Source organism: Aquarana catesbeiana, linkage group LG06 (genome assembly GCF_042186555.1).
Source record: "Aquarana catesbeiana isolate 2022-GZ linkage group LG06, ASM4218655v1, whole genome shotgun sequence".
Classification (NCBI taxonomy): Eukaryota; Metazoa; Chordata; class Amphibia; order Anura; family Ranidae; genus Aquarana; species Aquarana catesbeiana.
Window position 1 is genome coordinate 36,467,965 of NC_133329.1, and position 27,407 is coordinate 36,495,371.

The window sequence follows — 27,407 nt, forward strand, 5'->3', positions numbered from 1 at the left end:
CCTATAATAATTTGTGAAGCCAAGAAAGCGCTGTGTGGCCTTGAGGCTAGCAGGAAGGGGCCAGCTGGTAATGGCCGAGACCTTTCCGGGATCCATACGAAGACCCAAACTAGAAACAAAACATCCCAGAAACAGGACCTTAGGACATTCAAAGGAACATTTCTCCAGCTTGGCATAGAGATTATTCTCTCTAAGGCGTTGAAGAATGGTGCGGACATGGTTTCTGTGAGCAAGCAGATTTTCGGAAAAGATGAGAATGTCATTCAGATCGATGACAACAAACTGATACAGGAGATGACTGAAGATTTCATTAACAAAGTTCTGGAACACAGCTGGAGCATTACACAAACCAAAAGGCATAACCAGGTATTCGTAATGCCCGTCCCTAGTGTTAAACGCAGTCCTCCATTCGTCCCCTTTCCGTATTCTAATGAGATTGTATGCACCTCTGAGATCCAACCTGGTGCAAATGGAAGGCCCCTTCAACCTGTCGAATAGCTCAGATATTAGAGGTAAGGGGTATCGGTTTTTGATGGTCACTGCGTTTAACCCTCGATAGTCGATGCAGGGTCTGAGGGTACCATCCTTTTTAGCAACGAAAAAGAACTCTGCTCCTGCAGGCGACGAGGATTTCTGGATGAAACCTCTCTCCAGATTCTCGGCAACATACTCAGACATGGCCTGGGTCTCTGGAATAGACAGAGGGTAGGTACGGCCCCTGGGCAGAGTTGCTCCAGGGACAAGGTCAATGGCACAGTCAAAAGATCTGTGGGGAGGAAGCACCTCAGCAGACTTCTTACAGAACACATCCGGGTAATCGCTGTATGCCGCGGGAAGATCAAAAGATACGGATGTGGTAGTAATGGGAAGTCTCTCCTTGGGGACCACCTTGAGAAGACAGGACGAGAAACACGAAAGACCCCAAGCCAGGATCTGCCCAGAGACCCAGTCCACATGTGGAGAGTGGAGCTGTAGCCAAGGAAGGCCCAATACAATGGGAGTAGAGGCCTTGGGTAGAATGAGGAAGGAAATCCACACCTAGTAGAGTATCCCTACCGTCATCCTAATAGGTAGCGTCTGGAAACGTATAGGTCCCCCTGGGAGCACAGTGCCATCAATTGCCGAGACTACCAGTGATGTAACGAGAGGAGAAAGGGTAAGCTTCATAGAAGAAGCAGTTCTCCAGTCCATAAAATTGCTGCAGCCCCGGAGTCCAGATATGCTAGGACCTACATGGAGGAACACCAGAAGAAGAAGACGAGAAGGTGATGTTTCTGGGTCCAATACTCCACCTTCCAAATGTGTTTCCCAGACGAAGCGAGCAGGAGTCACGAAAATGACCCTTGCCCCCACAATAAAGACACAAGCCAAGAGTTCTGCATCTAGCACATTATTTGGGGGTTAGTCTGGTCCGGCCCAGCTGCATAGGTTCCTCAGCAGGCAGAGGATGCTCCACAGAGTGACAAGGGAAGAGTTCTGGCTGACTAGGACCTAGGGGGTGCTGGCGTCTTTTTTCTTGGGACCTCTCCTGGAAACGAATGTCAATCTGATTGCACAAGGAAATTCAATCGTCCAGACCGGCGGGGATGGCTCTTCCTGCTAATTCGTCCTTCACTCGGTCAGAGAGGCCATGTAAAAAGGTTGCGACCAGGGCCTCATTGTTCCAGCTCAATTCAGCTGTGAGGATACGGAACTGAAGCATATATTGTCCCACTGAACAAGATTCTTGGTGAAGGCGTAAAAGTGCACTAGCCACTGAAGAAACTCGAGCTGGCTCCTCGAAGATATTACGAAAAAGCTTCAAGAAGTTGGACAGGCTGGAAACCACCGGGTCATTCTTCTCCCACAGGGGGGCAGCCCAATCTAAAGCTTCACCAGAGAGGAGGAAAATGATATAGGCTACCTTTGCCAGATCAGACAGAAAATTTTGAGGCTGGAGCTCAAAATGAATGGTGCATTGGCTGAGGAAGCCCCTGCAGGCCTTGGAGTCCCCAGAGAAACGGGACAGAGCCGGCAGTAAATATGAATGTGTGGCTGCGACTGGTGCGATAGGTGCAGCTGCTGATTGTACTTGAGGCTGCAGGTTGGGGTTTCCCAAAGAGGCCTGGAGCTGCTCGAAGCGGGAAGCCAGATCCTTAAAGAATAGCATCACCTGAGTCTGATTAGATTCCTGGGTCTCGAGTCTGCGAACTATGCCCTGCAATAGATCGGCTGCAGGAAGCAGCACGTCAGCCGGGTCCATGGCTGATCAAACTGTCAGGTCACCCTGAGGCTAGGTGACAGATGCACACCGTTGGGATCAGGAGTGCACCGCAAGGCAGTGGACCCTACAGCTGACTGCTGCGGATGGGAGTAAAGAAGGCAGAGCCGCTGGAACACCAACATGGATCCCACCAGGGTTAGAGCGTAGAATTCCCTGGGGCGCGGAGTCTAAGAGCCAGCAGGTGTTCATCAGAGCCTCTAGTGGTGAGGATGGACTGAGCTGCAACTGGCTCCAGGTCGCGACCCCCGGGGTTCCCCAGCTCACACCCACAGTAGGCAACAGGAGGATAGGGATAGTAAAAGAGTAAGCCAAGGTCAGGGCCACAAGCAGACAAGGACAACAGAGTACACACCAAGGTTTAGGGTCACAGGCAAACAGGGATAGTCGGGAACACACCAAAGGTCAGGGTCACGAGCAGACAGGAATAGTGGAGAACACGCCAAGGTCGGTAACAGAAACAAACGTAGAGCACACGGCAGGCAGGAACAGGAAGCCAAACACACAAAGGTTGATCAGCAGGGCTGGCCTGCAGTGCAGAGGTTAATATAGAGTTCTCTGATAGGAGCTGGGGTGGAGCCATGCTAGAGGAGAGTTAATAAAAGCAGTCAGGTGAGAGACAGCTGGTCTTTAGAGATGAACACATGGAGACAGGTAAGCTGACAGACAACCCTATTGCATAACCATGACAACTGACTGGCATATTTAAGGTTTTGGCTATCTTTTTATATACTTTTCCATTTTTATAAAGTTCCATTACCTTGTTACGCAGGTATTTTGAAAGTTCTTTTCTGCTCCACATGGCTTAGTATCTAGCCTGGTCAGTATATCCACATGAGAGCCAACACATTCATTGACTATTTATACACAAACACTATTTTAAAAAGCCACATATGTGGGAAATTAAATTTAATTGCCATTTTAACCTGTGTGTTTCACTTTGTGTGTCTGTACCAAGGCCAAACATTCCAAGGGATGGAAACTTTTCATCAGGACCCTTTGGGTAATTTCTGTTATCATTATGATTTAAAAAGGAGCCAAACAACTGTGATAATAAATGGCTTCATATGATCACTATCCATAGATAAAATTTGGCATGATCAGTCATACAGTGCCTTGAAAAAGGATTCACACCCCTTGAAATTTTCCAAATTTTGCCATGTTGCAACCAAAAACGTAAATGTATTTCATTGGGATTTTGTGTGATAGACCAAAACAAAGTGGCTCAAAATTGTAAAGTGTAAGGAAAATGATAAATGGTTTTCAAAATGTTTTACAAATAAATATGTGAAAAGTGTGGCATGCATTTATATTCAGCCCCCTTTACCCTGATACCCCTAACTAAAATCTAGTGGAACCAATTGCCTTCAGACGTCGCCTAATTTGTAAATAGAGTCCACCTGTGTGTAATGTAATCTCATTATAAATACAGCTGTTCCGTGAAGCCCTCAGAGGTTTGTTAGAGAAACTTAGTGAACAAACAGCATCATGAAGGCCAAGGAACACACCAGACAGGTCATGGATAAAGTTGTGGAGACGTTTAAAGCAGAGTTAGGTTATAAAAAATATCCCAAACTTTGAACATCTCACGGAGCACTGTTCAATCCATCATCCGAAACGGGAAAGAGTATGGCACAACTGCAAACCTACTAAGACATGGCCGTCCACCTAAACTGACAGGCCGGGCAAGGAGAGCAATAATCAGAGAAGCAGCCAAGAGGTCCATGGTATTTCTGGAGGAGCTGCAGAGATCCACAGCTCAGGTGGGAGAATCTGTTCACAGGACAACTATTAGTCGTGCTCTCCACAAATCTGGCCTTTAAGGAAGAAAGCCATTGTTGAAAAAAAAACATAAGAAGTCCTGTTTACAGTTTACGAGAAGCCATGTGGGGGACACAGCAAACATGTGGAAGAAGGTGCTCTGGTCAGATGAGACCAAAATGTACATTTTCGGCCTAAAAGCAATGTGTGGGGGAAAACAAACACTGCACATCACCCTGAACACACCATCCCCACCGTGAAACATGGTGGTGGCAGCACATCATGTTGTGGGGATTATTTTCTTCAGCAGGGACAGGGAAGCTGGTCAGAGTTGATGGGAAGATGGATGGAGCCAAAATACAGGACAATCTTAGAAGAAAACCTTTTAGAGTCTGCAAAAGACTTGAGACTGGGGTGGAGGTTCACCTTCCAGCAGGACAATGACCCTAAACATACAGCCAGAGCTACAATGGAATGGTTTACATCAAAGCATATTCATGTGTTAGAATGGCCCAGTCAAAGTCCAGACCTAAATCCAATTGAGAATCTGTGGCAAGACTTGAAAATTGCTGTTCACAGACGCTCTCCATCCAATCTGACAGAACTTGAGCTATTTTGCAAAGAAGAATTGGCAAAAAATTTCACTCTCTAGATGTGCAAAGCTCATAGAGACATCCCCAAAAAGACTTGCAGCTCTAATTGCAGAGAAAGGTGGTTCTACAAAGTATTGACTCAGGGGGGCTGAATACAAATGCACCCGACACTTTTCACATATTAATTTGTAAAAAAAAATGAAAACCATTTATCATTTTCCTTCCACTTCACAATTATATGCCACTTTGTGTTGGCCTATCACATCAAATCCCAATAAAATACATTTAAGTTTTTGTAACATGACAAAATGTGGAAAATTTCAAGGGGTATGAATACTTTTTTAAGGCACTGTATTTTCAATAGCAATGCCAAAATGTGGGGATTTTTGCCAGGGGATGCAAACTTATATGCATGACTGTTGCTAAGATTGCTAAAAAGTTGAATACTGGTTCTTATAGAAAGGTGTCAGAACACACTGTGTATTTCAGTTTATTGTGTAGGTACTGTAGCTGTGTAGCTGCATACTCATGCTGACCCATGTCCACAGCCTACAATGGGCATGTGTGCATCAGAACTGGACCACAGGAGCAATGGAAGAAGGTGGTCTGATCTGATGAATTCAAGAATGGTTCGAGGAACACAGCGAGTGTAAACTGTTCGAGGTGGCCTCCTAATTCTTCATATCTCAATCCAATTGAGCATCTGTGGGATGTGCTGGAAAAAGAAGTCCAATCCATGGAGTCCCTATCTCGCAACTTACAGAACTGGACCCTCTTGCTGCCAGAGCCCCACACATGTTTAAAAAAAAATTTTAACCCTGAAGAATCCATAAAACACCCAAACACGATATATTTTCTGAAAGTAGACACCATAGAGAATAACATATTGGTAGTTCCAATTTTTTTATGTTACATAATATTAGTGGAAAATTTCATTACACTAAAGTTAATTTTAGGGCACAGAATTGCAACAAACTACCCAATGTTTTAAAAAAAGTATAAAAAATGAGGTTGCCCCAAGTAAATGGATACTCAACATATCAAGCCTTACAACTGAGCGTTCCCATGAAATAGTGACAAACCTACATTTTCTTTAGGCGACACTTTAAAAGCCTCTACAGGTTATCAGTTTAGAGTTACGCAGAAGCTCCAATGCTAAAATTATTGTTCTCACTCCAGCATGTGCGGCAATATGTAACATGTATATCACAACTGTTGACTTTGTGCGTAGGTGCCCCATACAAATGAGTTCACGTTCATATCTGTGTGTATGTATGGGTGGGTGGCCTCAAAATTTTTTTGTGTTTGGGTGTTATTATTTTTTTTTTTTTACTTTTTTTTATCACATAGGGGACAAAAATTCCCCTATGTGATGATGTTTTTGTGACAGGTTCTCTTTAATGAGACACCAGGGGTCTAAAACATCCGTGATGTCTCATCTACCCTCCAGTGAATCTAATGCAGTGTAGATCACACTGCATTCGATTCTTCTGCCTTACAGGCCTGGGAACCTGACAAGGGGACCTGGAAGTGCCATTTTACATGTCGCTTCCTGGTCAGTAAGAAGAAGGGGGAGAGAGTGAATGCATGCCCGCTTGGCTACATCCCCTCTACCTGGTGACACCTGTTAGGTGCACCTGGGGGGGGCAGCCTTTACTGGGGAGAGGGGATTGGAAGCGATCAGGTGGCTTCTTGTCAAGTGCCCCATTAAGGAGGACCGACGGTACCCCTTTATCGGCAGTCCTTCCGCCAACTGTGTGTTTAGTAAAAGGGTTAAAGGATCTGGCATGGTACCAGATACTACAGCATGCTTTAAGAGGTCTAGGGGAGTTCATGCCTTGATGAGTTATGGTGGGTGGTCATAACGTTATGGCTGGTCGGTGTGGTTGTATTGTCATAGTAGGAGGCAAAGTAGGCAGTGATATGGAGATATTATGACATCTAAAAGGTGTTCTGTGGAGGTCATGCTTACAAATGGAATACTAACCATAGGTAGAGATGGAATACTAACCATAGGTAGAGATGGAATACTAACCAGTAGGGATGAGCCGAACACCCCCCCCTGTTTGGTTGGCAGCAGTACATGCGAACAGGCAAAAAATTAGTTCAAACACGCGAACACCGTTAAAGTCTATGGGACACCAACATGAATAATCAAAGGCGCTAATTTTAAAGGCTTATATGTAAGTTATTGTCATAAAAAGTATTTGGGGACTTGGGTCCTGCCCCAGGGGACATGGATCAATGCAAAAAAAAGTTTTAAAAACGGCCATTTTTTCCTGAAGGGCCTGGTATGGAATTTGAGGGGACCCCCACGCAATTTTTTTTTTTTTAATTTTGGTTCGGGGTTCCCCTTAATATTCATACTAGATCCAAAATGGCCTGGTAATGGACTGTGGGGGAATCCCATGCCGTTTTTTTCAATGACTTTTATGTGTATTGCCGGGGCCGACAATTCATTATTCAAAATATAGTATTTTTAAAGGACTTTTTTTTTCCTTTAGAAATGTCATTTTGCTCTTGGACTGTTATAAACATGGGAAACATGCGCCCCTTTACAGGCATACTATAGACACCCCCCAGGTACGAAATATAAAGGAATATTTCACTTTTATTGTTTCACTTTAAGCATTATTAAAATCACTGCTCCTGAAAAAACGGCCGTTTTTAAACTTTTTTTTGCATTGATACATGTCCCCTGGGGCAGGACCCGGGTCTCCAAACACTTTTTATGACAATAACTTGCATATTAACCTTTAAAATTAGCACTTTTGATTTCTCCCATAGGCTTTTAAAGGGTGTTTCACGGCTTTCGAATTTTCCGCAAACTCCCCAAATTGTTCACTATTCCATGAACGGGCGAACAGCCAATGTTCGCGTCAAACTCATGTTCGATCCGAACATAAAACTCATGCCTACTAACCATAGGTAGAAAACATTAACATACAGACAAGCAGGCAAAATGGTAAAGGATGTGGTAGTAATGATGAGGATGATGATGATATGAAATATAATTCTTCTGTGTTATCTGTTTCTTCACAGCTTTCACTTAAACAGGAAGGCGAGATGGACTCTTGCAGTCGCAAAGCACACAAACGCAATATAAATGGTGGTGGGTATACCAGGAACTCTGATCACACTCATTCTGGTCAGGACAATACCAATAAAGACATTTTGGATTCTTTAAATCAGTCAGAGTTGGAAGTGGGTCTAATTTTTTTCCACAATTTGTACTACATTCCAGTTGGGCACCTTAATTTAAGGATTCCTACCCATAATTTAGGAAACATTGTTAGCCAATTTTCATCTGCCTGGGAATCAATCAATACCCAGCTCTATGAATGAATCCCGACACTGAAGTAACATACATTCTAACAAAGCAAGTTCTTTAGTTTTGTTTGTCAAACTTCTTGCATTTGACAACAGAACCTGAAACTGAAAAGTCAGCCTAGTAATGCCAAACTTGTCCTTCCTAAACCAACAAAATAGTCTTGGTAAAGTCTACAATTTTATCATACCTATGGGAAAACTGATCTACGCTGTCAACCTTGAAAACAAGTCAATAAATGTTTCCCTCTTTCAGAATTGATTGTATCATCTTCCACCAACTCTGAATTCAAAATGAATGAGCCAGTCTGCCTCATTGAGAACAGGATAAATAATGGAATAGCACAGCTTGTGGTGAACCCCGAGTCCATCAACATCCTTTCCAAGATCCCCCAACCAGTGGTGGTGGTGTCCATTGTTGGCAGGTATCGGACAGGAAAGTCTTACCTGATGAACAGGTTGGCTGGAGCTCAGAAAGGTGAGTGGTCATCTTTTAAGTGGTTTCTAAAATTCCAATGACATTAGATTTGGAAACAAATTTGAATGTCTCCAGCCCAATTAAAATATCAGTGTTATTTTACATCGTTTGGATTCACAAAAGATTTTATCTTCCTTTCCTTGACTGACAGTGCCACCAGGTTCTACTGTTGTAAGTGGCTTATCTGCTTTTTGGCCCCACAGTTTAATCAGGCAGCCCTGTTAGAAGCCTCCCAAACAATGCTGCACAATATTACATAGATTGCTCCTCGGTACTATACACAGTTTGGAGCATGATTCATATTTTCATTAGTTGTTTTGGTATTGCTGGCTCAGAAACTCAGAATTTTCGAAGGTACCAGAACTTTTCCAAAATTTGGTCAAAACACAACTGATTCACGTTTCAGAGGTTCATTCATCTCCAGTTATTAGAAAGAGTTGAAGCTACAATGCCGTGTTTATAGTTTTCCATGTTTCCTCTTCACAGGCTTCAGTCTGGGTTCTACTATTCAGGCTCAGACCCAAGGAATCTGGATGTGGTGTGTCCCTCACCCTAATTATGAGGATCGTGTTTTGGTTCTCTTGGACACAGAAGGTCTGGGGGATGTAGAGAAGGTGAGAACTTTAAGATATGACTTATAAGGATTATTAAACTGATTAACAATTATTATGGCTAACTATTGCCCGAATCTCCTTTTTAGGATCTTTTGCATTTTTCATATTGACCATGGATCTTTCAACTTTCAGGGTTTATAAAGATATTATTTTGTATAGCTATATATTGCTTTTCTTTCTCTTTTGCCTGTCTATTCATCCTTCACTAAAACTATTTACATGACCTTTTTACAGTATGTACAGTCAGTGTGTTTATGAGCTATTTGCCCATTTTTATTTAAAAGAAAATTGAATAAAATTGAATGAACAGGAAAAAAGTTGCCCACATCGGGGTTTTCCACATTACACAATGCTTTTAGCCTCCTGGTTGGTTTGATGCTTTAACCGCTTCAGCCCCTGAAGATTTGGCTGCTCAATGACCGGGCCATTTTTTGCAATACGGCACTGAGTCGCTTTAACTGACAATTGCGCGGTCGTGCGATGTTGTATCCAAACAAAATTGACATCCTTTTTTTTACACAAATAGAGCTTTCTTTTGGTGGTATTTGGGACTAACTAGGAGAGATGACAATTCGTGGTTTCTACTTTGTAGAAACAAACGCTCTGTCATTTCTCCTCTGACAGTATGGGGATTTGTGTGTTTACACACACAAACCAGCATGCTGCCGCTCATGCACGTGGCAATCGCGCCTGTTGGCCATGCCCGCCGGCCACGCACATCGGTTCTCCACTGTGCAGGGGGCACGCGGGCCTCTGGTGTCTTTCCTGGGCAAAGCTGCATATGTACGGGATTTCACCCAGGAGAGCCAATCTGCCACAGTATATCTTCGTGAGGCGGTCGGGAACGGGATACAGATTCATACTTGGCCTGGTTGGTTCAGACAGTCAGCACTTGTCCATTTACACACTCACACTGCTAGTGCAGCTGTTTTCTTTTGATTCAGACCAAAGTAGAACTTTTTCCAAACTTAACCTGCTTGGTGAACACACAAACTAAATGGGGTGTTCACCTAGCAGGCTGAACCTCCGCCTGCAGCGGGAAGTGATGCACTTAGCAGTGGTATTAAAACCGCTGCTAAATGTGACTGCTTCCTGCCTAGACTGGTTGTTAGTAGTGATGAGTCAAACACACTTAGGTTCAGGGCTCCATGAACATTACTGATGTTTGGGTGACAAATCTGAACCCTCATTGATGTCAATGGGAGCCAGATGTTAAAAAAAAAAATAGTTCTGCCTGTTGCAAGGGACTGTCAAACAAAAGGCATGGGGGCTGGGCACTGCCCTGGGGGATATATATATATATATATATATATATATATATATATATAATATATATATATATATATATATTTTATTTTAAAAATCCTTTTCGGTAGTGATTTTACTAATGCTTAAAGGGAAGCATGATTAAGCTACAGATGTAGCGAAACATGTCGGGGGCGTGGCCGAGCGGAGAATAATTACTATACACTAGGTGACAGGAGCAAGCGATCTGTGCGGTTAGCCTAACAGGGGAGACGGAGGATCCGGTGGACAAACGAGCGAGGAGGGGGTGAGAGAATCATCTGACACGCCAGTTGTTACAGGGTCCGCCGTGACCGCATACCCCCCAGGGAGGCTTGTCCAGATCGCTGTGTTGATATTTCAGTGTGCTGATTGCCGTGGAGTTGTGCTGTGCTTTTATATTTTTATACAATGTGAGTGTATCTTTTGAAGTGTCATTTGAAGTGTGTGTCATTAAAAGTTGTTACGTTATCACACTATTGGGAGTTTTCTCATTCTTATATGGAGGAAATCTCTGGATGGAATAAACCTAACCCCTGCTGGTAGCCTGGATACTCCTATGCTTGTTAGCCTCATACGAGAGTGGAGGCAGAGAGAGCTGGTGAGAGACTGTCTATTGGGAGAGGGAGCACGGAACACAGAGGTGTGGTGGAAGGTTCCATTTAATATCAAGAAACACTGAGGATTTGCTGTGGCACAGTTGTTGTGTTTTATTGAACCACTATCACGGACTTTTTTTACACATTTGTGTGTATTCATCATAGACTTTATGCATTAGTCACTTTTATTAATGTATATGGTGTTATTATTTTATTATTTGAAGAAGGAGTCACACATTTAATTTGTTATCATCAACACTTAGTCACTTTAGGTATTGTATTTATTTAATGCATTTATTTGATTTATTTATGCATATATAATTTTTTTTGATTTTTTGATTTTTTTTGCACCTGAAATAATGTGCTCATTAGATTAGTTAGTTTTTTTGCACTGGATATAGTGTCAACACATGTGTGTTTAGGATAGCGCCACAATTTTTGATTCTTCACGTGGGTGTGATACACCATTAGCACGTCACAAGATTTGAAAATACATGTTATATGGTTTATATTTACTAAGTGGCAGCTGTAGGTATAGTTTACCAACTGAAGATAGTCATCATCTAGGTTGTTGTTCCGAGGCGCAGTGGTGGTCTACTGGGTATAGGGTGGCTATTATACTTAGAGGTACCGCACATTAATATATATATATATATATATATATATATATATATATATATATATATATATATATTTTATTTTAAAAATCCTTTTCGGTAGTGATTTTACTAATGCTTAAAGGGAATTTTAATTTTCTTTTCAAAATTTCTTAAATACAATGCCAAGGGGATGCCCTGTCCATACCTGTGAAGTGGTGTATTTGTGTAATATATAAAAATGTAATTTACAAAAACAAAAAGTGGGATTAAATTGCCGGCAGTATGACAACAGCTTCTTCAGTTTGTTTGTAAACCGAGCAGCCAGAGGATCCCTTCACCTATTCCACTCCCTCTTTCTAGATGAGGGTCTAGTGTAGATGTTAATGGGGGACCCACACAAAAAAAAACATGAGGTCCTTTCAAATCCTTTTTTTTTGTTTCACAAGGTTTTATTGGGTGAAAATGAAAATACAATACAGTGCAATAAAAGAATAAAAAAATGAAAGTGTTTACACTAACAGTTGAGATGAGTTACATTTTACAGTAGGATGAATTGTCAGTGTGGTTGAGAACAGATCTATTAGTCTAAGTAAATATTTAACAAATATTTCCCCATTTTAATTCGGCTGAGATAATTATTAAATTGAAAATATTCCTTTTGGGTGATGAGGGAAACCAGGGAAAAAGGGATAAAATAAATGGGTATACACAATTAAAGAGAGAGGGGGGGTTGTATAAATGTAGGACCAGGACTCTTATTGTAATAGTTTTCCCCAACACTCCTATGCACTTTGTTTTTTAAAGAAGAAAAAAATAAAAAATTAAAATTTAGTTATTGCTTGATGATTATTTTATAGGTCTGAGAGTTTTTGAAATCTATCCAGTTTTGCCATGTTGCTGAAAATGTAGTTATTTTCTCCTGAGAAATACTTATGAGTTCCTCTATTTTTTCTATACTGTTTATCCTCCTGAACCATTCAGCTTTTGATGGAATGGCGTTTGAGCGCCAGTGGTAGGGGATACAATGTCGCGCTGCATTAATCATGTACATAGATAGGGATTTTAAGTATTGTTTTCTGGAAAAGAAGATAAAGTGTAGGAGGTATTGTGCTGGGTTAAAACTTACATTTTCTGAAGTGATTAAGGTAATGGTTTCATGTACTAATTTCCAGAAGTTTTGAATTAACGGGCATTACCACCATATATGTAGCCTCGAGCCTTCCTCTTGTTTGCATCTCCAACATCTATCAGATATTAGGGGGGAGAATTTATGTAGAGTGGTAGGAGTTCTGTACCATCTAGTACTGATTTTGAAGCCACACTCTTGAGTGGCCACATTTAGAGATCCTTTATGTGTGTTCATGTACATTTTTTCCCATTTTTTTTCCGTTAAGTTAATATCCAGTTCTCTTTCCCAGTTTTGGCATGACATGCTGGAGAAGTCCGTCGTTCCCTCAAAAAGTGAGTTGTAAAGGGTTGAAGTGATATGTCTGTGAGGGTTTTTTTTTTGTACATAAGTCTTCTAATGTTGTAAGGGGTTTTGTCCAGGATTGGGCCGATTCGTTTCTGGTCAGAAAGTGTCTAATTTGTATAAAGTTCCATTGTGGGAGTATGAATGGTTCTATGTTTTTGTTTATATCTTCCCTAGAGAAAAGTTTTCCTTTCTTAAAGAAGTGTTTGGTCTGAATTTCATTGTGTGGCCAGCAATGTGTTAAAAAGTTTTTCTCTAGACCCGTGGGGAAAATCTGGATTGTTTCTCAGTGGTGTGAGGGGACTCATCCAGGGAGATGTGTTGTTAATTTTGAAGGTGCTATGAAAGATTCCTAGTGTGGGACCCATGAGAGGGTGTGATTTAACAGATTTTGAATGGTGTTTCGGATGAATCCATGGTAGAGACTTTAACTCTTGTGGGAACTGTATTTGTTCTAATGAAACCCAGTCTTTAACTGTTTGATGAATGTTCCAGTCTACAATTCGTGTTAAAAGAGCTGCCTGATGATATTTCCTTAGGTCAGGGAGCGCTATACCTCCTTTATTATTGGGCATGTTTAATCTTGTATATTTGATTCTAGGTGGTTTGCCTCTCCAGATAAAGGTAGAACATGCTTTGCGAAAAGAGGCAAAGAATGATAAAGGCAATCTAATGGGGATTGTTTGCATTACGTATAGGAATCGGGGTAAAATTGTCATCTTGATTAAGGAAGCTCTCCCAAACCAAGATACGTTTAAAGAATTCCACCCTTTTAAATCTTCATGTGTTTCTTTTAGTATGGGCGTGAAATTTAGTTTAAAAAGATCAGTTAGATTTGAGGGGATTTCAATTCCTAGGTATGTTATACTTTGTTTGGCCCAAGTGAATGGGAAGTGTATTTTACATAATTCAACTACATTAGTAGGTAATGTAATGTTAAGAGCGTTGGACTTTGAGTGATTGATTTTTAGATTTGATAGTAGGTTGAAATGTTCCAGGTCTTGAAGAAGGTTGGGTAATGAAATATGGGGTTCTGAGAGGAAGAGAAGCATGTCATCGGCAAACGCTGCAATTTTATATGTATTATTTTGGATCTCTATCCTCTTAATGTCCTGGTTAGCTCTGATTCTGTTTAGTATAGTTCTAATGTTAGAACAAATAGTAGTGAGGATAAGGGGCAGCCCTGTCTAGTGCCATTTCGTATGTTGAAGGCGTTCGACAGGTGGCCATTGATGCGTACTCGTGCTGTTGGGTTAGAGTATAGTGCTTTGATATATGATCTCATTTGTGATATGCACTTCATTCTCTGCACTTCAGCGATTGCACGAAGCAAACGAATACAGCAATCTGCACTGGAAAGCAGCTAACAGACTGCAGGTGACCCTGTCTCTCTATTAAGCTCTCCTTCCACTCTGTAACATGCACTCTCTACCACTGCTTCTGATCCTCTCCTCTCTCCTCAAACTCTCTTACCTTCACCCCCCCTCTCCACCCACCTGCTTATACATATCACCCTGCCTTCTGTCTTCCCCCTACTACTGCTCCTACCAACTCTCGCTCATTCTACATCCATACACTGATAAAACCTCCAGTACTCTGAGACATGCCCCTTCACATAAATCACAGTCCCACATTACCTCCCTCACCCTCCTGCTTCTCCTAATCTCTGGTGACATATCCCCAAACCCTGGGCCACCATCATCTGTCTTTGTCCAACGCTCCCATCCCCCTACACCCTCTGGCAGGAGCCGCAACCCACAGAACTTGGTCTCTATTCCTCTTTCCAAAACCAGCCCCCCCTTTTCCTGTGCCCTGTGGAATGCACGTTCTGTCTGCAACAAACTCACCGCCCTCCACGACCTCTTCATCACAAATTCCTTTAACCTACTTGCCATTACTGAAACCTGGCTTCACGAATCGGATACTATTTCTCCTGCTTCCCTCTCCCATGGGGGCCTTCTCTGGACTCACTCCCCCAGACCAAGTGGACGGAAGGGAGGTGGAGTGGGAATCCTTCTAGCCCCATGCAGCACCTATCAGGTTCTTCACCCACCTCCCTCTCTGACACTCTCCTCTTTTGAGGCACACTGCATTCGTCTTTTCTCTCCCATTTCTCTAAGAATTGCTGTCATCTACCGGCCCCCTGGACCGGTATCAGCCTTGCTTGATGACTTCTCTGCCTGGCTACCCTACTTTCTCTCTTCTGAAATCCCCACAATTATTCTTGGGGACTTCAACATCCCTGTCAACACTAACACTACTATTACTTCTAAACTTCTCAGTCTAACCTCATCGCTTGACCTGAAGCAATGGATACAGGTTCCTACCCACTCCAATGGCAACACCCTTGACCTTGCCTTCTCCTATCTGTGCACTCCGTGCAACCTTTCCAACAATCCACTCCCACTCTCTGATCACCACCTTATTAGTTTTGCTCTCTCCTTGTCTTCCACCTCTTCTCCCTCCAACCGCCTAACAGTTACACGCAGAAACCTTCGCCACCTCAACCCTTCTCTTCTCTACTCTGCTACTGATCACCTCTATGACAAAATCTCCCCCCTGTCCTGCCCCAACCTAGCTACTTTCATCTACAACAGCTCACTGTCTTCCTCCCTAGACAAGCTGGCCCCCCTCACTACACGCAGAATTAGGCCCCGACTGCTACAACCCTGGCAAACAGATGACACCAGAAGTCTCAGAAAACGTAGCCGCGCTCTTGAGCGCCTGTGGCATAAGACTTATGCCGCGTACACACGAGCGGACATTACGGCGGACTTTGCCCGGCGGACTTTTCGACGTACTTTCCGACGGACTTTGTGAATGAACGGACTTGCCTACACACAATCCACCAAAGTCCGTCGAATTCGTACGTGATGACGTACGACCGGACTAAAACAAGGAAGTTCATAGCCAGTAGCCAATAGCTGCCCTAGCGTGGCTTTTTGTCCGTCGAACTAGCATACAGACGGCGGACTTTTCGACCGGACTCGATTTCAACGGATAAATTTAAAACAAGTTTTAAATCTAATTCCGTCAAACTTTTGAGAAAACAAAGTCCGCTGGAGCCCACACACATCGAATTGTCCGACGAAATCCAGTCCGCCGGGCAAAGTCCGCCATAATGTCCGCTCGTGTGTACGCGGCATAAGACCCAGGAAGACTTCACACAATATAAATCTGCCCTCCTAAAATACTACTCCTGCCTTCACACTGCCAAACAGACCTACTTTATCACACTCATCAACACCTTCTCATCCAGTCCATGTCAACTCTTCTCTACCTTCAACACTCTACTTTGTCCTCCACTGCCTCCACCCACCAACTCACTCACTGCCCAGGAGATTGCCAATCACTTCAAAACTAAGATTGATACAATTCATGAGGAGATCGCCAATGCGCAAAAACCTCCCCCATGCAACACCCCATATCCACAGATACAATCATTACTTCCCTCATTCAACCCTGCTACTACTACTGAGGTTGCTAAACTTTTATCTAGCACTCATCTAACCACTTGCCCCCTGGATCCTGTTCCCTTGCAAATGCTACGCTCACCCTCTGACTCGATTCTATGCTCTCTAACTCACATTTTCAACCTCTCCCTCTCTTGTGGTATCTTCCCAAACTCTCTAAAACATGCACTAGTCACCCCCATACTAAAAAAGCCCTCACTGGATCCCACCAATCTCAACAACTTACGTCCCATCTCCTTACTCTCCTTCTCCTCCAAACTTCTTGAAAGACTGGTCTACAACCGACTAAGCGACCATCTGACCATGAATAAACTTCTTGATCCCCTTCAGTCCGGTTTTCGCCCTCAACACTCCACGGAAACTGCTCTTCTTAAACTCTCAAATGACCTACTAATGGCTAAAGCCAATGGACACTATTCTGTACTACTTCTCCTGGATCTCTCTGCTGCCTTTGACACAGTGGACCACCCCCTCCTCCTCAAAAAACTCCACTCCTTTGGTCTCCGTGACTGTACTCTTCGCTGGTTCTCATCCTACCTATCCCACCGCTCCTTCAGTGTCACCTACAACTCTACTTCCTCCTCTCCTCTTCCTTTTTCCGTTGGGGTCCCCCAAGGTTCTGTTCTCGGACCTCTCCTTTTCTCAATCTACACCACCTCCTTGGGTCAGTTGATTGCCTCCCACAGCTTTAAATATCATCTCTACGCTGATGACACCCAAATCTATCTCTCCACCCCCCAGCTCTCTACATCTGTCTCCTCACGCATTACCGACTTACTAGCAGACATATCAGCCTGGATGTCACATCACTTTCTCAAACTCAACCTATCCAAAACCGAGCTCATGATATTTCCTCCCTCAGGTGCCACTTCCCCTGATCTCCCTGTCAAGATCAACGGCTCAACTATCAACCCATCTCCCCACGCCAAGGTCCTAGGTGTAATCCTGGACTCTGAACTAACCTTTCGACCCCACATTCTATCACTATCCAAAGCTTGCCGCCTCTGTCTTCGCAACATCTCCAAGATACGCCCCTTCCTAACCAATGACACCACAAAGCTTCTAATCCACTCCCTGGTCATCTCCCGCCTTGACTACTGCAACTCCCTCCTCATTGGTTTACCTCTAAATAGGCTATCCCCACTTCAGTCCATCATGAACGCTGCGGCCAGGCTCATCCACCACACAAACCGCTCAGCGTCTGCTACACCCCTCTGCCAATCCCTCCATTGGCTGCCACTCAGTCATCGAATTAAATGCAAGATACTAACTATAACTTACAAAGCCATCCACAACCTGGCCCCTAGCTACATCTCTAACCTAGTCACAAAATACCAACCTAATCGTTCTCTTCGCTCCTCCCAAGACCTCCTGCTCTCAAACTCCCTTGTCACCTCATCCCATGCTCACCTTCAGGACTTCTCCAGAGCCTCCCCCATCCTCTGGAATGCTCTACCCCAATCCGTCCGATTTTCTCCTACTTTATCCACTTTCAGACGATCCCTGAAAACTCATCTCTTCAGAGAAGCCTATCTGGCCCCCACCTAACAACTGTACATTTATCTTCTCAATCAGCACATCACCCACAGTTATTACCTCTTGTATCTCTTGACCTTCCCTCTTAGATTGTAAGCTCTAAGGAGCAGGGCCCTCTGATTCCTACTGTATCAAATTGTATTGTATTTGTACTGTCTACCCTCAAGTTGTAAAGCGCTACGTAAACTGTTGGCGCTATATAAATACTGTATAATAATAATAATAATAATAATCTCATTTGAGGTAGACTACCTATGTGTTTTAAAACTGCATCTATGAAGTCCCAGGCCACTCTGTCGAATGCCTTCTCGGCATCCAGGGAGAGAAAGAACCCATGTTTCTTTTTGGATGTTAGCCAATGGCTTATGTTTAGTGCTTTGATTGTGTTATCACGTCCCTCTCTTCCTGGGATGAAACCCACTTGGTCTAGTGCTATAAGGGAAGTAAACAATGGTAGAACTCCATAGCCAATATTTTAGCATATATCTTCACATCAACGTTTATTAAAGAGATTGGTCTGTAGTTGGTAACCTGAGTTGTATCCTTGCCTTCTTTAGGTATCACAGTGATGTGGGCTTCTAATAGTTGTTTTGGGGGGTGTTGTTCAGAGTGTAGTGATTGAAAGGTTTTCAAGAATCTTGGCATCAGTATGTCGGTAAATGTCTTGTAGTATTGTAAGGGTAGACAATCTGGACCTGGGGCTTTACTTATTTTCATCTCTTTTATTGCTTTGTCAAATTCTGAGCCTGAGATGGGGGCTTCAAGTTCTTGGTCTGCGTTTTTTGATATTTGAGGTGGGCTGTATTTTTCTAGGAATTCTTGGATGAGTTTTGCACTTTTGTCTGAATTATGGGGGCATTTGTGATTGGTAGGAAAATTATATAGATTTTGGTAGTAGATTTCGAACTGTTTAGCAATCTCCTCATTTGAAGAATGTGGTTTACCTTGATTATCTCTTATTTGATGTATAGTAGAGGCTATTTTCTTAGTCTAAACTGCTTTTGCTAGCAGTTTTCCACTCTTATTTCCCTGTTCATAATATATCTTATGCCTCAGTATATAATGTCTTTTGGTTTTCATGGTTAGTTCTTCCGATAGGAGTGTTCTCGCTTTTGTTAATTCTTCCAATGTTGAGAGTGCAACAGTTCTTTTGTGTGTAATTTCTAATTTGTGAATTTGTTCTATCAGTGATCTTATTTTGGATTATTGTTCTTTCTTCATTTTAGCTAACTTTTTAATGACACATTTGTGTGCCTCCCATTGTGTAAGTAATGAGGTCTCATCATCTTCGTTACGTAAAAAGTAATCTTTCAGTGTATTATTAAGCTCTAATATGTCTATAGGGTCTTTCAATATGGCGGTATTGAGTCTCCATGTTTTAGTTATAGTGTTTTTTTTTGGGAAAGTCAATGTCATGGTAAGCATACGACTTCCCAGGCCAATGGCTAGGAGCGTTTCTCTCATATAATCCCAGGCCACCCTGTCGAACGCCTTCTCGGAGTCTAGTGACAGAAAGAAGCCTTGTGTTTTAGTTGATGCAAGCCAATGGTGTAGGTTAAGGGTACGAGTCGTGTTGTCCCTGGCTTCTCGTCCAGGAACAAATCCCACCTGGTCTGGGGAAATGAGTTCTGGAATAAGGGGCATCAATAGATTAGCTAGGACTTTTGCATACATTTTTATATCTACATTTAGTAGGGAGATTGGTCTATAATTTGTCACTAGAGACGGGTCTTTGTCTTCTTTAGGAACTACGGTAATATGCGCTCTAAGCATCTCATTCGGTCGGGAATGAGAATCTGAAAAACTATTGAGGGTCGTCAAGAGTCTGGGGAACAAACTGTCCGAGAAGGATTTGTAATATTGAAGGGTAAAGCCATCGGGACCCGGGCTTTTCCCAACCTTCATTTGTTTTACAACTATTTCTATTTCCGTGGTGGATATTTCACTTTCTAGGGCTAAGGCTTGTTGAGGCTTCATGGGAGAGGGGCTGAAGGAGGCAAGAAAGTCTTTAATTAGATTTGCGCGTAATTCGGGTGTAGTTTGGGAAATATGATCAGTCTGTAAGTTATAAAGCTTGGAATAATATCTCTCAAATTCTTTGGCAATGTCCTCATTCTTGACCAGGAGATCTCCCCTGTTGTTGCACAAAGAGTGAATCTTGGAGGAAGATTTAGCATCTTGAACTGAGCAGGCCAACAGACGGCCACACTTGTTGCCATGTTCATAAAAGATCCTCTGGCCAAGAATGTAACGTATTTTCGTGCGTTTATCCAGCTCCTCCAACAGGAGAGAACGGGATCGTATTAAGTCCTGAAGTGTAGCTTGGGTCTGTTTGTGGGTTGTTTCCAGAATTTTAATCGATTGGATAAGGGAATTGATGGTCTCTTGCTGTAATTTTTTGAATTTTGATGCTAGGGCCATAAATTCACACTTATGTGCCTCCCATAGAGAAATTGGAGATACTTCTGGACTTGTGTTTTCCTGGAAGTATTGACGGATGGGCGTGCAAATGTGTTCTATTGTAGGGATATCTTTAAGTAGGGATGGGTTCAGACGCCAGATTTTCGACTTAGTTTCTACTTCCGGGAAGGCGAGAGTTACCGTGATCGGATGATGGTCTGATAAGAACATAGGTTCTATTGTTGCTTCTTTCAGGTATGATAGATCTGCCTGGGAGAGGAAGAAGTAGTCTATCCTCGAGTACTTTTGATGTGGGGCCAAGTAAAAAGTATAATCCTTTACCGAAGGTGACATAGTCCGCCATGTGTCATGTAAAGTCAGGTGTTGTAAGTTTAGCTTGATCTGTCTTAGTGCTTTGTATGTTAGGTTGGAGGAACCCGTGGAAGAGTCTAGCAGGGGATTCAAGGGTATGTTGAAGTCTCCCCCCCATAGGACCAATCCCCTCTGAAAGGCTGCTAGTTGGTCACATACTTTTTGAAAGAAGGGGACCTGATGGTCGTTTGGACTGTAAATATTAGCTAACATCAATGGTTTTGAGGCGTAAGTACCCTTAAGAAAAATGAACCTACCCTCGGGGTCAATAAGGGAGTCTGTAATGAGGAAGTTAGCATGTCTGGAAATTAGTATAGAGACACCTTTGGTCTTGGCTTCAGCATTAGTGGCATGAAATACCTGGCGATAAATGTGATTTGACAATTTGGGTACGGCGTCCGATTGAAAATGGGTCTCTTGTAGAAATATAAAATGAGCTCTGTGTTTAGACAGAGAAGAGAGGACTTACGATCTTTTTTCAGGCAGGTTCAGACCCTTTACATTCAAAGAGATGCACTTCAGTGACAGGGGAGCACTGATAACCTTGCTATGCTGCATCATTGCAAGCAGACAGGAGAATCTAGTCAACTTACTAGCAGAGGACGAGATAGGCCTCACCTAGTCTTAAAATTCTTTCCCCCTCAGGCGCGAGGACGAGGGCGGAGCCAACCCAGAGAAAAAGGGGGGGTAAGACAAGAGGGGTATCTCAGTGTATGAGGGTAGAGAGGACTAAGAGGGACAGAAAAGGCGGTGGGGGTGGAAGGGAAGGGATAAAACGACAGGTGGGGAGAAGCAGAAAGAAGAGAAATAGAGGAATAGATATATCAAACCAGAGATGGATATAGAAATACTAATCCACCTGGGAAGAAACAGTTCTGGAGTGTCAGCCTATGTCCTATCAGGACTGCTGTGTGAGGTAGAGAGAACGGACGGAAACCACAGGGTATGTGTACAGTCAGAGTCCAAGAAAATAGTCTAGTGGATGTGTACGTCAATGTATCCCACTTCAAATAAGAGGGCGGGGAGCCTGCATTGGGCAACAAACAGAGCGTAATTGCATTCTGGTCTTAAACATAAAAAACAAAAACTAACATCACAAAACCATAATGCTGGACACCATCGTACTTTGCATTTGAACATATGATAAACATACATTATAACCCCCTGTGTATCCTCGGCATCCTTTACTTAATCAAGAGGTAGAGAAAATGGGGGAAGGAAAGTAGGGTTGGAAAAGAGGGAGGGGGGTTGGCAGACAGAGTAGCGTGACAGAGAAACCTGAAGAGGGTAGAAAGAGGGCAGCAAGCGGAATGGAAGAGGAGAGGAGATGATCTGTAGTATAAGGGCAGCAGATACCCAAGGGCAGGGGGGGGGGAGAGCAGGTTAGGGTATACAGGTAAATGAGATACACACCTTAATATTATAAAGAGGTTCAACTAACTTGAGCTTATATAGTCCTCACCTGTAAATATACCCTAAAGTAAATACTTAAAACCCTCTGCAGTATGTTCATGTCTGGGTCAGCTAGACTATAACGGCTACATATAACCACTGACATCCTAACTAAGTTAAAGTACTTCAACCCTAGTTTGGAATCTCGAGATATTGGGATGAATCCCGCTGTATTCCAGGTGCCCAAACCCAAACAGTTAGCATCTTAAACCTCTATCACCGCGAGTAAACCTGGTCTTGTGGCTGTCCTCGGTGCTATTAGTGTTATGACGAGATTACGTATCCCTGTAAGAGGCTAGAGGCCGTGGTGGCAGGGTTCCAAGTGCTCCGATGAAGTCCTCACAGTGTTCGTTGCAATTCTTCTGTGGAGAAGTTGGAGGAGGCGATGATGATGTCTGCGGGGGAAAGTATTCTGTGTCTTCAAGATCCAAGATGCAATCTGTAACCACTCTCGTGCGCGTCTTGATTGCAGATCACAGACATTCACAGACCAACCGAGAGGAGAGCCGTACTGAAAGTCTGGAGGTATAAGGCCAGGCGTCATACATTCTACATTCTCTTATATTTACTCAGTCTCAGAGGTTTCCTCTCATCAGGGATCATTTGCATTAAAGTGTGTATAAGGACTGGGAGAAAAAAGGTTAACAAAAGTGCCAGAGGATAGCAATCTCGATGGGACTAGGCAAAAGTCACAGGCAGGTTTTATGATGTATCCAGGACGCATATATCAGTCAGCTCCAAAAATTAAAAAAAAACAAAAAAACAAAAAAACAAACTACAGGATCAGCATGTGAAGGGCAACACAAGCCTCCAGCTAGTACACAGAGAAGGGGGGGTGGTGGCTACAGTGCCTTGCATAAATTGGGCTTCAGCCTGGGGTGGAGTTAATAACCAGCATAGGCAGAAAAAGAGATGTGCTTTTACTGCACAATATGCCCACTGATTAGAACAGGACCAATTGCTATATGCAGAGGGAGATTCAACAACAGTTTTGAAGTTGTGGTGATTCTTCTTTTTTAAGGCAAGAAAAATGGGGTTTTAGTTTAGCTATTTTCAAAATAGGTGCAAATAAAGATGAGTTTGTAGTTGTGTGCAATGCCTACCATACATTTGTGTTTTTATATTTTTTGTTCTTTTGTTTAAGGGGGATACAAGAAATGACAGCAAGATCTTCACCCTTGCAGTCCTGCTAAGCAGCGCCTTAATCTATAACGGCATGGGCACCATCTGCCAGGATGATCTAGACAAATTAAAGTATCCTTTTATAACAAGTTACAAGACAGAATTTGACTTAAAACTCATCCCTGGGTAAAACATTTCCCCACAATCCCTCCAACAACCATACCCATTTAAGCATTTTCCACAGGTTCCCACCATGTGATTCCTCACAGCACCTCATCTAAAGTGTGGAGTATGAGGATGATCCACCACTGGAGTCCTGATCCCCCAACTGGTCATAATGTCATGCCACTGGAAGTGCCAATTCTGCTGCTTGAAGTCTTCAGTGCCCTGTGTGGACCCTTCCAATGGACATCCTAGTCAAAAGGAGATGTCAAAGAAAAGTTCTTATAGTCAAAAGTGGTACCTTTTTGATTCTGCAAATGACAACAGGACAGTCAAACGTCTTTCAGGGGCTCAGCACTTGAACTTCATCAAGTCTCTAAAATAAATTAGATATCAGCTAGCTGCTCTGGTGCCTTTTTAAAAATTATCCTACTGGTTTGGGTTGAATTTTTCCAGGAGCTCTGGATCCAACTGATATTTTGTTAAGTTTAGAACCCTAAAAAAGGGGAATGCTGAGGCCCCCAAACACATTGAATGTCTGGTGTTTTTATGCTGTCATTTGCATAAACAATAAAATACCACTTTGTACTCTATGTACTTTTGTTTGGCGCTCTCTTTTGCTTGACATGAATATGGACTGCTCAAATTTGGTGACCTCTGCCTTTCGAGAGGAGCACAATGTTTTGTGAAGAGCTGCCAGACACACATTTTTTGGCTTTATAAGGCCTTTTCTCATGATATATTGGGGATCCATATCCAGCACCTCATCTTCATCACAGGAGAGAGTGAATAGGAAGTGTCCACCTTGCTGGGGAGCAATATGGGCACAAGCATAAGAGCCATCCTACACCACAGTCCATAAGAAAGAAAATGTCATATGACTTTTTTTTGTATTTAAATCTTTTTATTGAAAAATTTCATTAAAAAAACAAGATGCCATCATCTGTCCAGACATTATATTTACATCATTTATACACCAAGTCAAAACATCCGTAAACAATAATATACTGAAAATGTTTTTCTTTTTATTTAATCCCCCATTCCCCTACCCTTACCCCCTCCCCCCCAATTCACATCCCACTATACCCCCTGTCCCCCCAAATCCCCATACCTCACCCCCTTCCACACACACCCACCAACCATCCCTCGCACTTCCACTATTATCCTACCCCCATTATGACCTCGTCCAGATTCACCCATAACTTCCCTATTTTTTCGAATTTCTTATAGTTACCCCTCTTCTTATAGATATATTTCTCTCTACTAATCACCTCCCTTACTTCTTTCATCCACTCTAGTACTGTTGGGGGATCTTTTGCCAATTCCGTGCAATGAGTTTTTTGCCCTGAAACAAACATCTAATTATTGCGGTCTGTGTATCCCTTAAAATCTCTTGTTCCTCCATCAAGCCCAATAAACACGTCCTGACCTCCATGCCCAGAGATGTCCCAAACACAGAAATTATTTTATCCACAATACCCCTCCAGTATCTATACAGCTTGGGGCATCACCAGAACATATGTACCAAATCTCCTCTTCCTCCTCCACATCTTTGGCACTTCGCATCAGGCTTCTTTCCAAACCTGAACAGCTTCAATGGTGTATAATATGTCCGATATGACAAATAAAGATGAGAAACTATTTGTGAAAGGGAGAGGGAGATCCTGGGCCCTAATGCCAGAACATACTCCCATTGGCTATCTGACAGTGGCCCAACATCTCCCTCCCATTTAATCCTATTTTTGTTTTCCACCATACCCTCCTGACCTGACACATTCATACTTCCATATATATCAGAAATTAGTCCTTTTCTAGAGTTGGCATTGAACAACTTCCTAAGGGAGGTCATTTCACACCACACTGGTTCCTTCCCGCTAAATTGGGCTTCTAAGGCATGCCTAATTTGCAAATACCTATAGAATGATCGGTTAGGGATCGCATATTCTTCCACTAACTCCTGAAATGATTTTAATCTTCCCTCCTCATATAGCTGTGTCAGACAATGAATGCCCTGACGGTCCCACTCTTCAATAATCCCCATTTTTTTAAGTTCGTTAAGGTTGTTGTTGTCCCATAATGGTGAAAACTCTGAGAAGCCCGTATAGCCCAGTATTTTTTTGACATATGCCCAGCTCTTGACCATCATCGGAGTGGTAGGACACTTGGTACCAAAGGAGTCTGCCTCCATCGCCTCTACTACTGTATCATGACTGGTATCATTCAGTAGTACATTACACCCTGCTACCTTGTTCCCTGGCCTATTACTGCCTCCCACATGTTGCATTTGAGATGCTAAGAAATAGCATTGTGGGTCCGGCACTCCCATCCCACCCTTCTCTCCCTGCCGTCGCAACGCCTGCAAGCTGATCCTTACCACCCCGTTTTTCCAAATTAGCTCTCTGAACACTCTGTCCATTTTATTAAACCAATGCTTAGGAATCCACACTGGGGAGTTATGTAATTTATATAAAATTTGTGGCAACCAGACCATCTTGATTACTGTAAGTTGCAGCGCCTGGCGACTGAGAGAGGCAAACGGCCCCATACCCGACATTTCTGTTTTAATTTCTTCATAAGTGGAACCAGGTTTCCAGTTATATATTGCCCTGGATCTTACTACTTTAATTTGGGATATTTGATGTGGGAGTGACTCTGTGAGAGGGTCTATTGGCAAAATTACTGATTTTTCCCAATTAATTGTTAGCCCAGAGAAATGGCCGAATTCCTCAACTATGCCCATATGACTTTAGATTGAGGTAAGTAGATTTGTTTTAGATTAGTTAAGCGGGGGATGAGGGTTCTTTTTATTTCTCGCTATCCCAGAGATCATGTTTAAAATACTCTAGTTCTAATCCTAACTAGATAAGTGGAAAAAAAACTGTTATATATCCTTATAAACATTTGAAAGATTTGTGGGGGAACTCACTGAATTAATCAAGGTAAAGACTGATAACATTCAGGACACGGAGGCAGCCTTTTCCACATACTTCCCTATATTTATCTGGACAGTCAGAGATTTCTCGCTGGAACTGGAGCTTAATGGGGAACCGATCTCAGAAGATGATTACCTGAATAACGCCCTAAAGCTTAAAACACGTATGTATATGAATTATCTATAAACCAAACAAAGCATTTCAAAGCATTTTATCGTAGTCCTTACATAAGAAGCTAGGACACTGAAAGTGGACCCGTGCTTTGTTTATTTAAAAAAGCAACATTTTTTCTTTGGTGCCATTTCCCCTTCACCAGCGATTTGCCCAACACTTCTCACATATTCATTAATAATATTAAAGGGGTTTGATCCCTTATCTGCAATTTACTGATCAGCTGGCTTCACAGGATAAGATCTCTGCTATAGGTGAGCAAACTTCTAAACAGTGGGATCAGTTGTGGTTTGGCTGAATTTTTCAAAGTGAGCCTCCAAAATCTTATGAAAGATAAAAAAGAGACAGGGCGTCTCCATCTCCATGTAAACCATTTACAGTGAAACCTCGGATTGCGAGTAACGCGGTTAACGAGCGTTTCGCAATACGAGCATTTGTTTTTTGAAAATCCTGACTCGGTTTGGGAGTGTTGTCTCGCAAAACAAGCAGGAATCAAGCCACAGTGGTGTGCAGTACAGCATTTGGCCAGAGGTGCGGGGGAGTCGGAGCCAAGCGGAGCCGTTCGGAAATACTCAGAAAAACTCGGAAATACTCTGTTCCCGCGCCTTTCCAAGGTTTTCTGAGTTCAGCTGAACTGTCCCCAAGCCTTTCCGAGTATTTCCAAGGCTCTCCGGCGCCCCCCCCACCTCTGGCCACATGCGGTATTGCATGCCATAGAAGTCAATGTGGAACAAATTATTTTCATTTCCATTGGCTTCTATGGGGAAACTCGCTTTGATATGCGAGTGCTTTGAATTACA

At 42.8% G+C, this 27,407-nt stretch overlaps 2 protein-coding genes across 7 annotated transcripts in view; one reads left to right on the forward strand and one right to left on the reverse strand.

The window, feature by feature from the left end:
* The window catches only part of LOC141148310 (guanylate-binding protein 1-like), a 1,084,899-nt gene that overhangs the window by 977,752 nt on the left and 79,740 nt on the right, over nt 1-27,407 (reverse strand). The window lies entirely within an intron of this gene.
* LOC141148311 (guanylate-binding protein 1-like) overlaps nt 1-27,407 on the forward strand; it is a 109,469-nt gene that overhangs the window by 43,075 nt on the left and 38,987 nt on the right. For all 6 annotated transcript variants that reach the window (XM_073635628.1, XM_073635622.1, XM_073635624.1 and 3 more), the window contains 5 exons: nt 7,657-7,726; nt 8,198-8,419; nt 8,906-9,033; nt 23,364-23,473; nt 26,412-26,599. In XM_073635628.1, coding sequence (XP_073491729.1) covers nt 7,681-7,726; nt 8,198-8,419; nt 8,906-9,033; nt 23,364-23,473; nt 26,412-26,599 — 694 coding nt within the window. In that variant the 5' untranslated portion in view covers nt 7,657-7,680. The remainder of the gene's footprint in view (nt 1-7,656; nt 7,727-8,197; nt 8,420-8,905; nt 9,034-23,363; nt 23,474-26,411; nt 26,600-27,407) is intronic.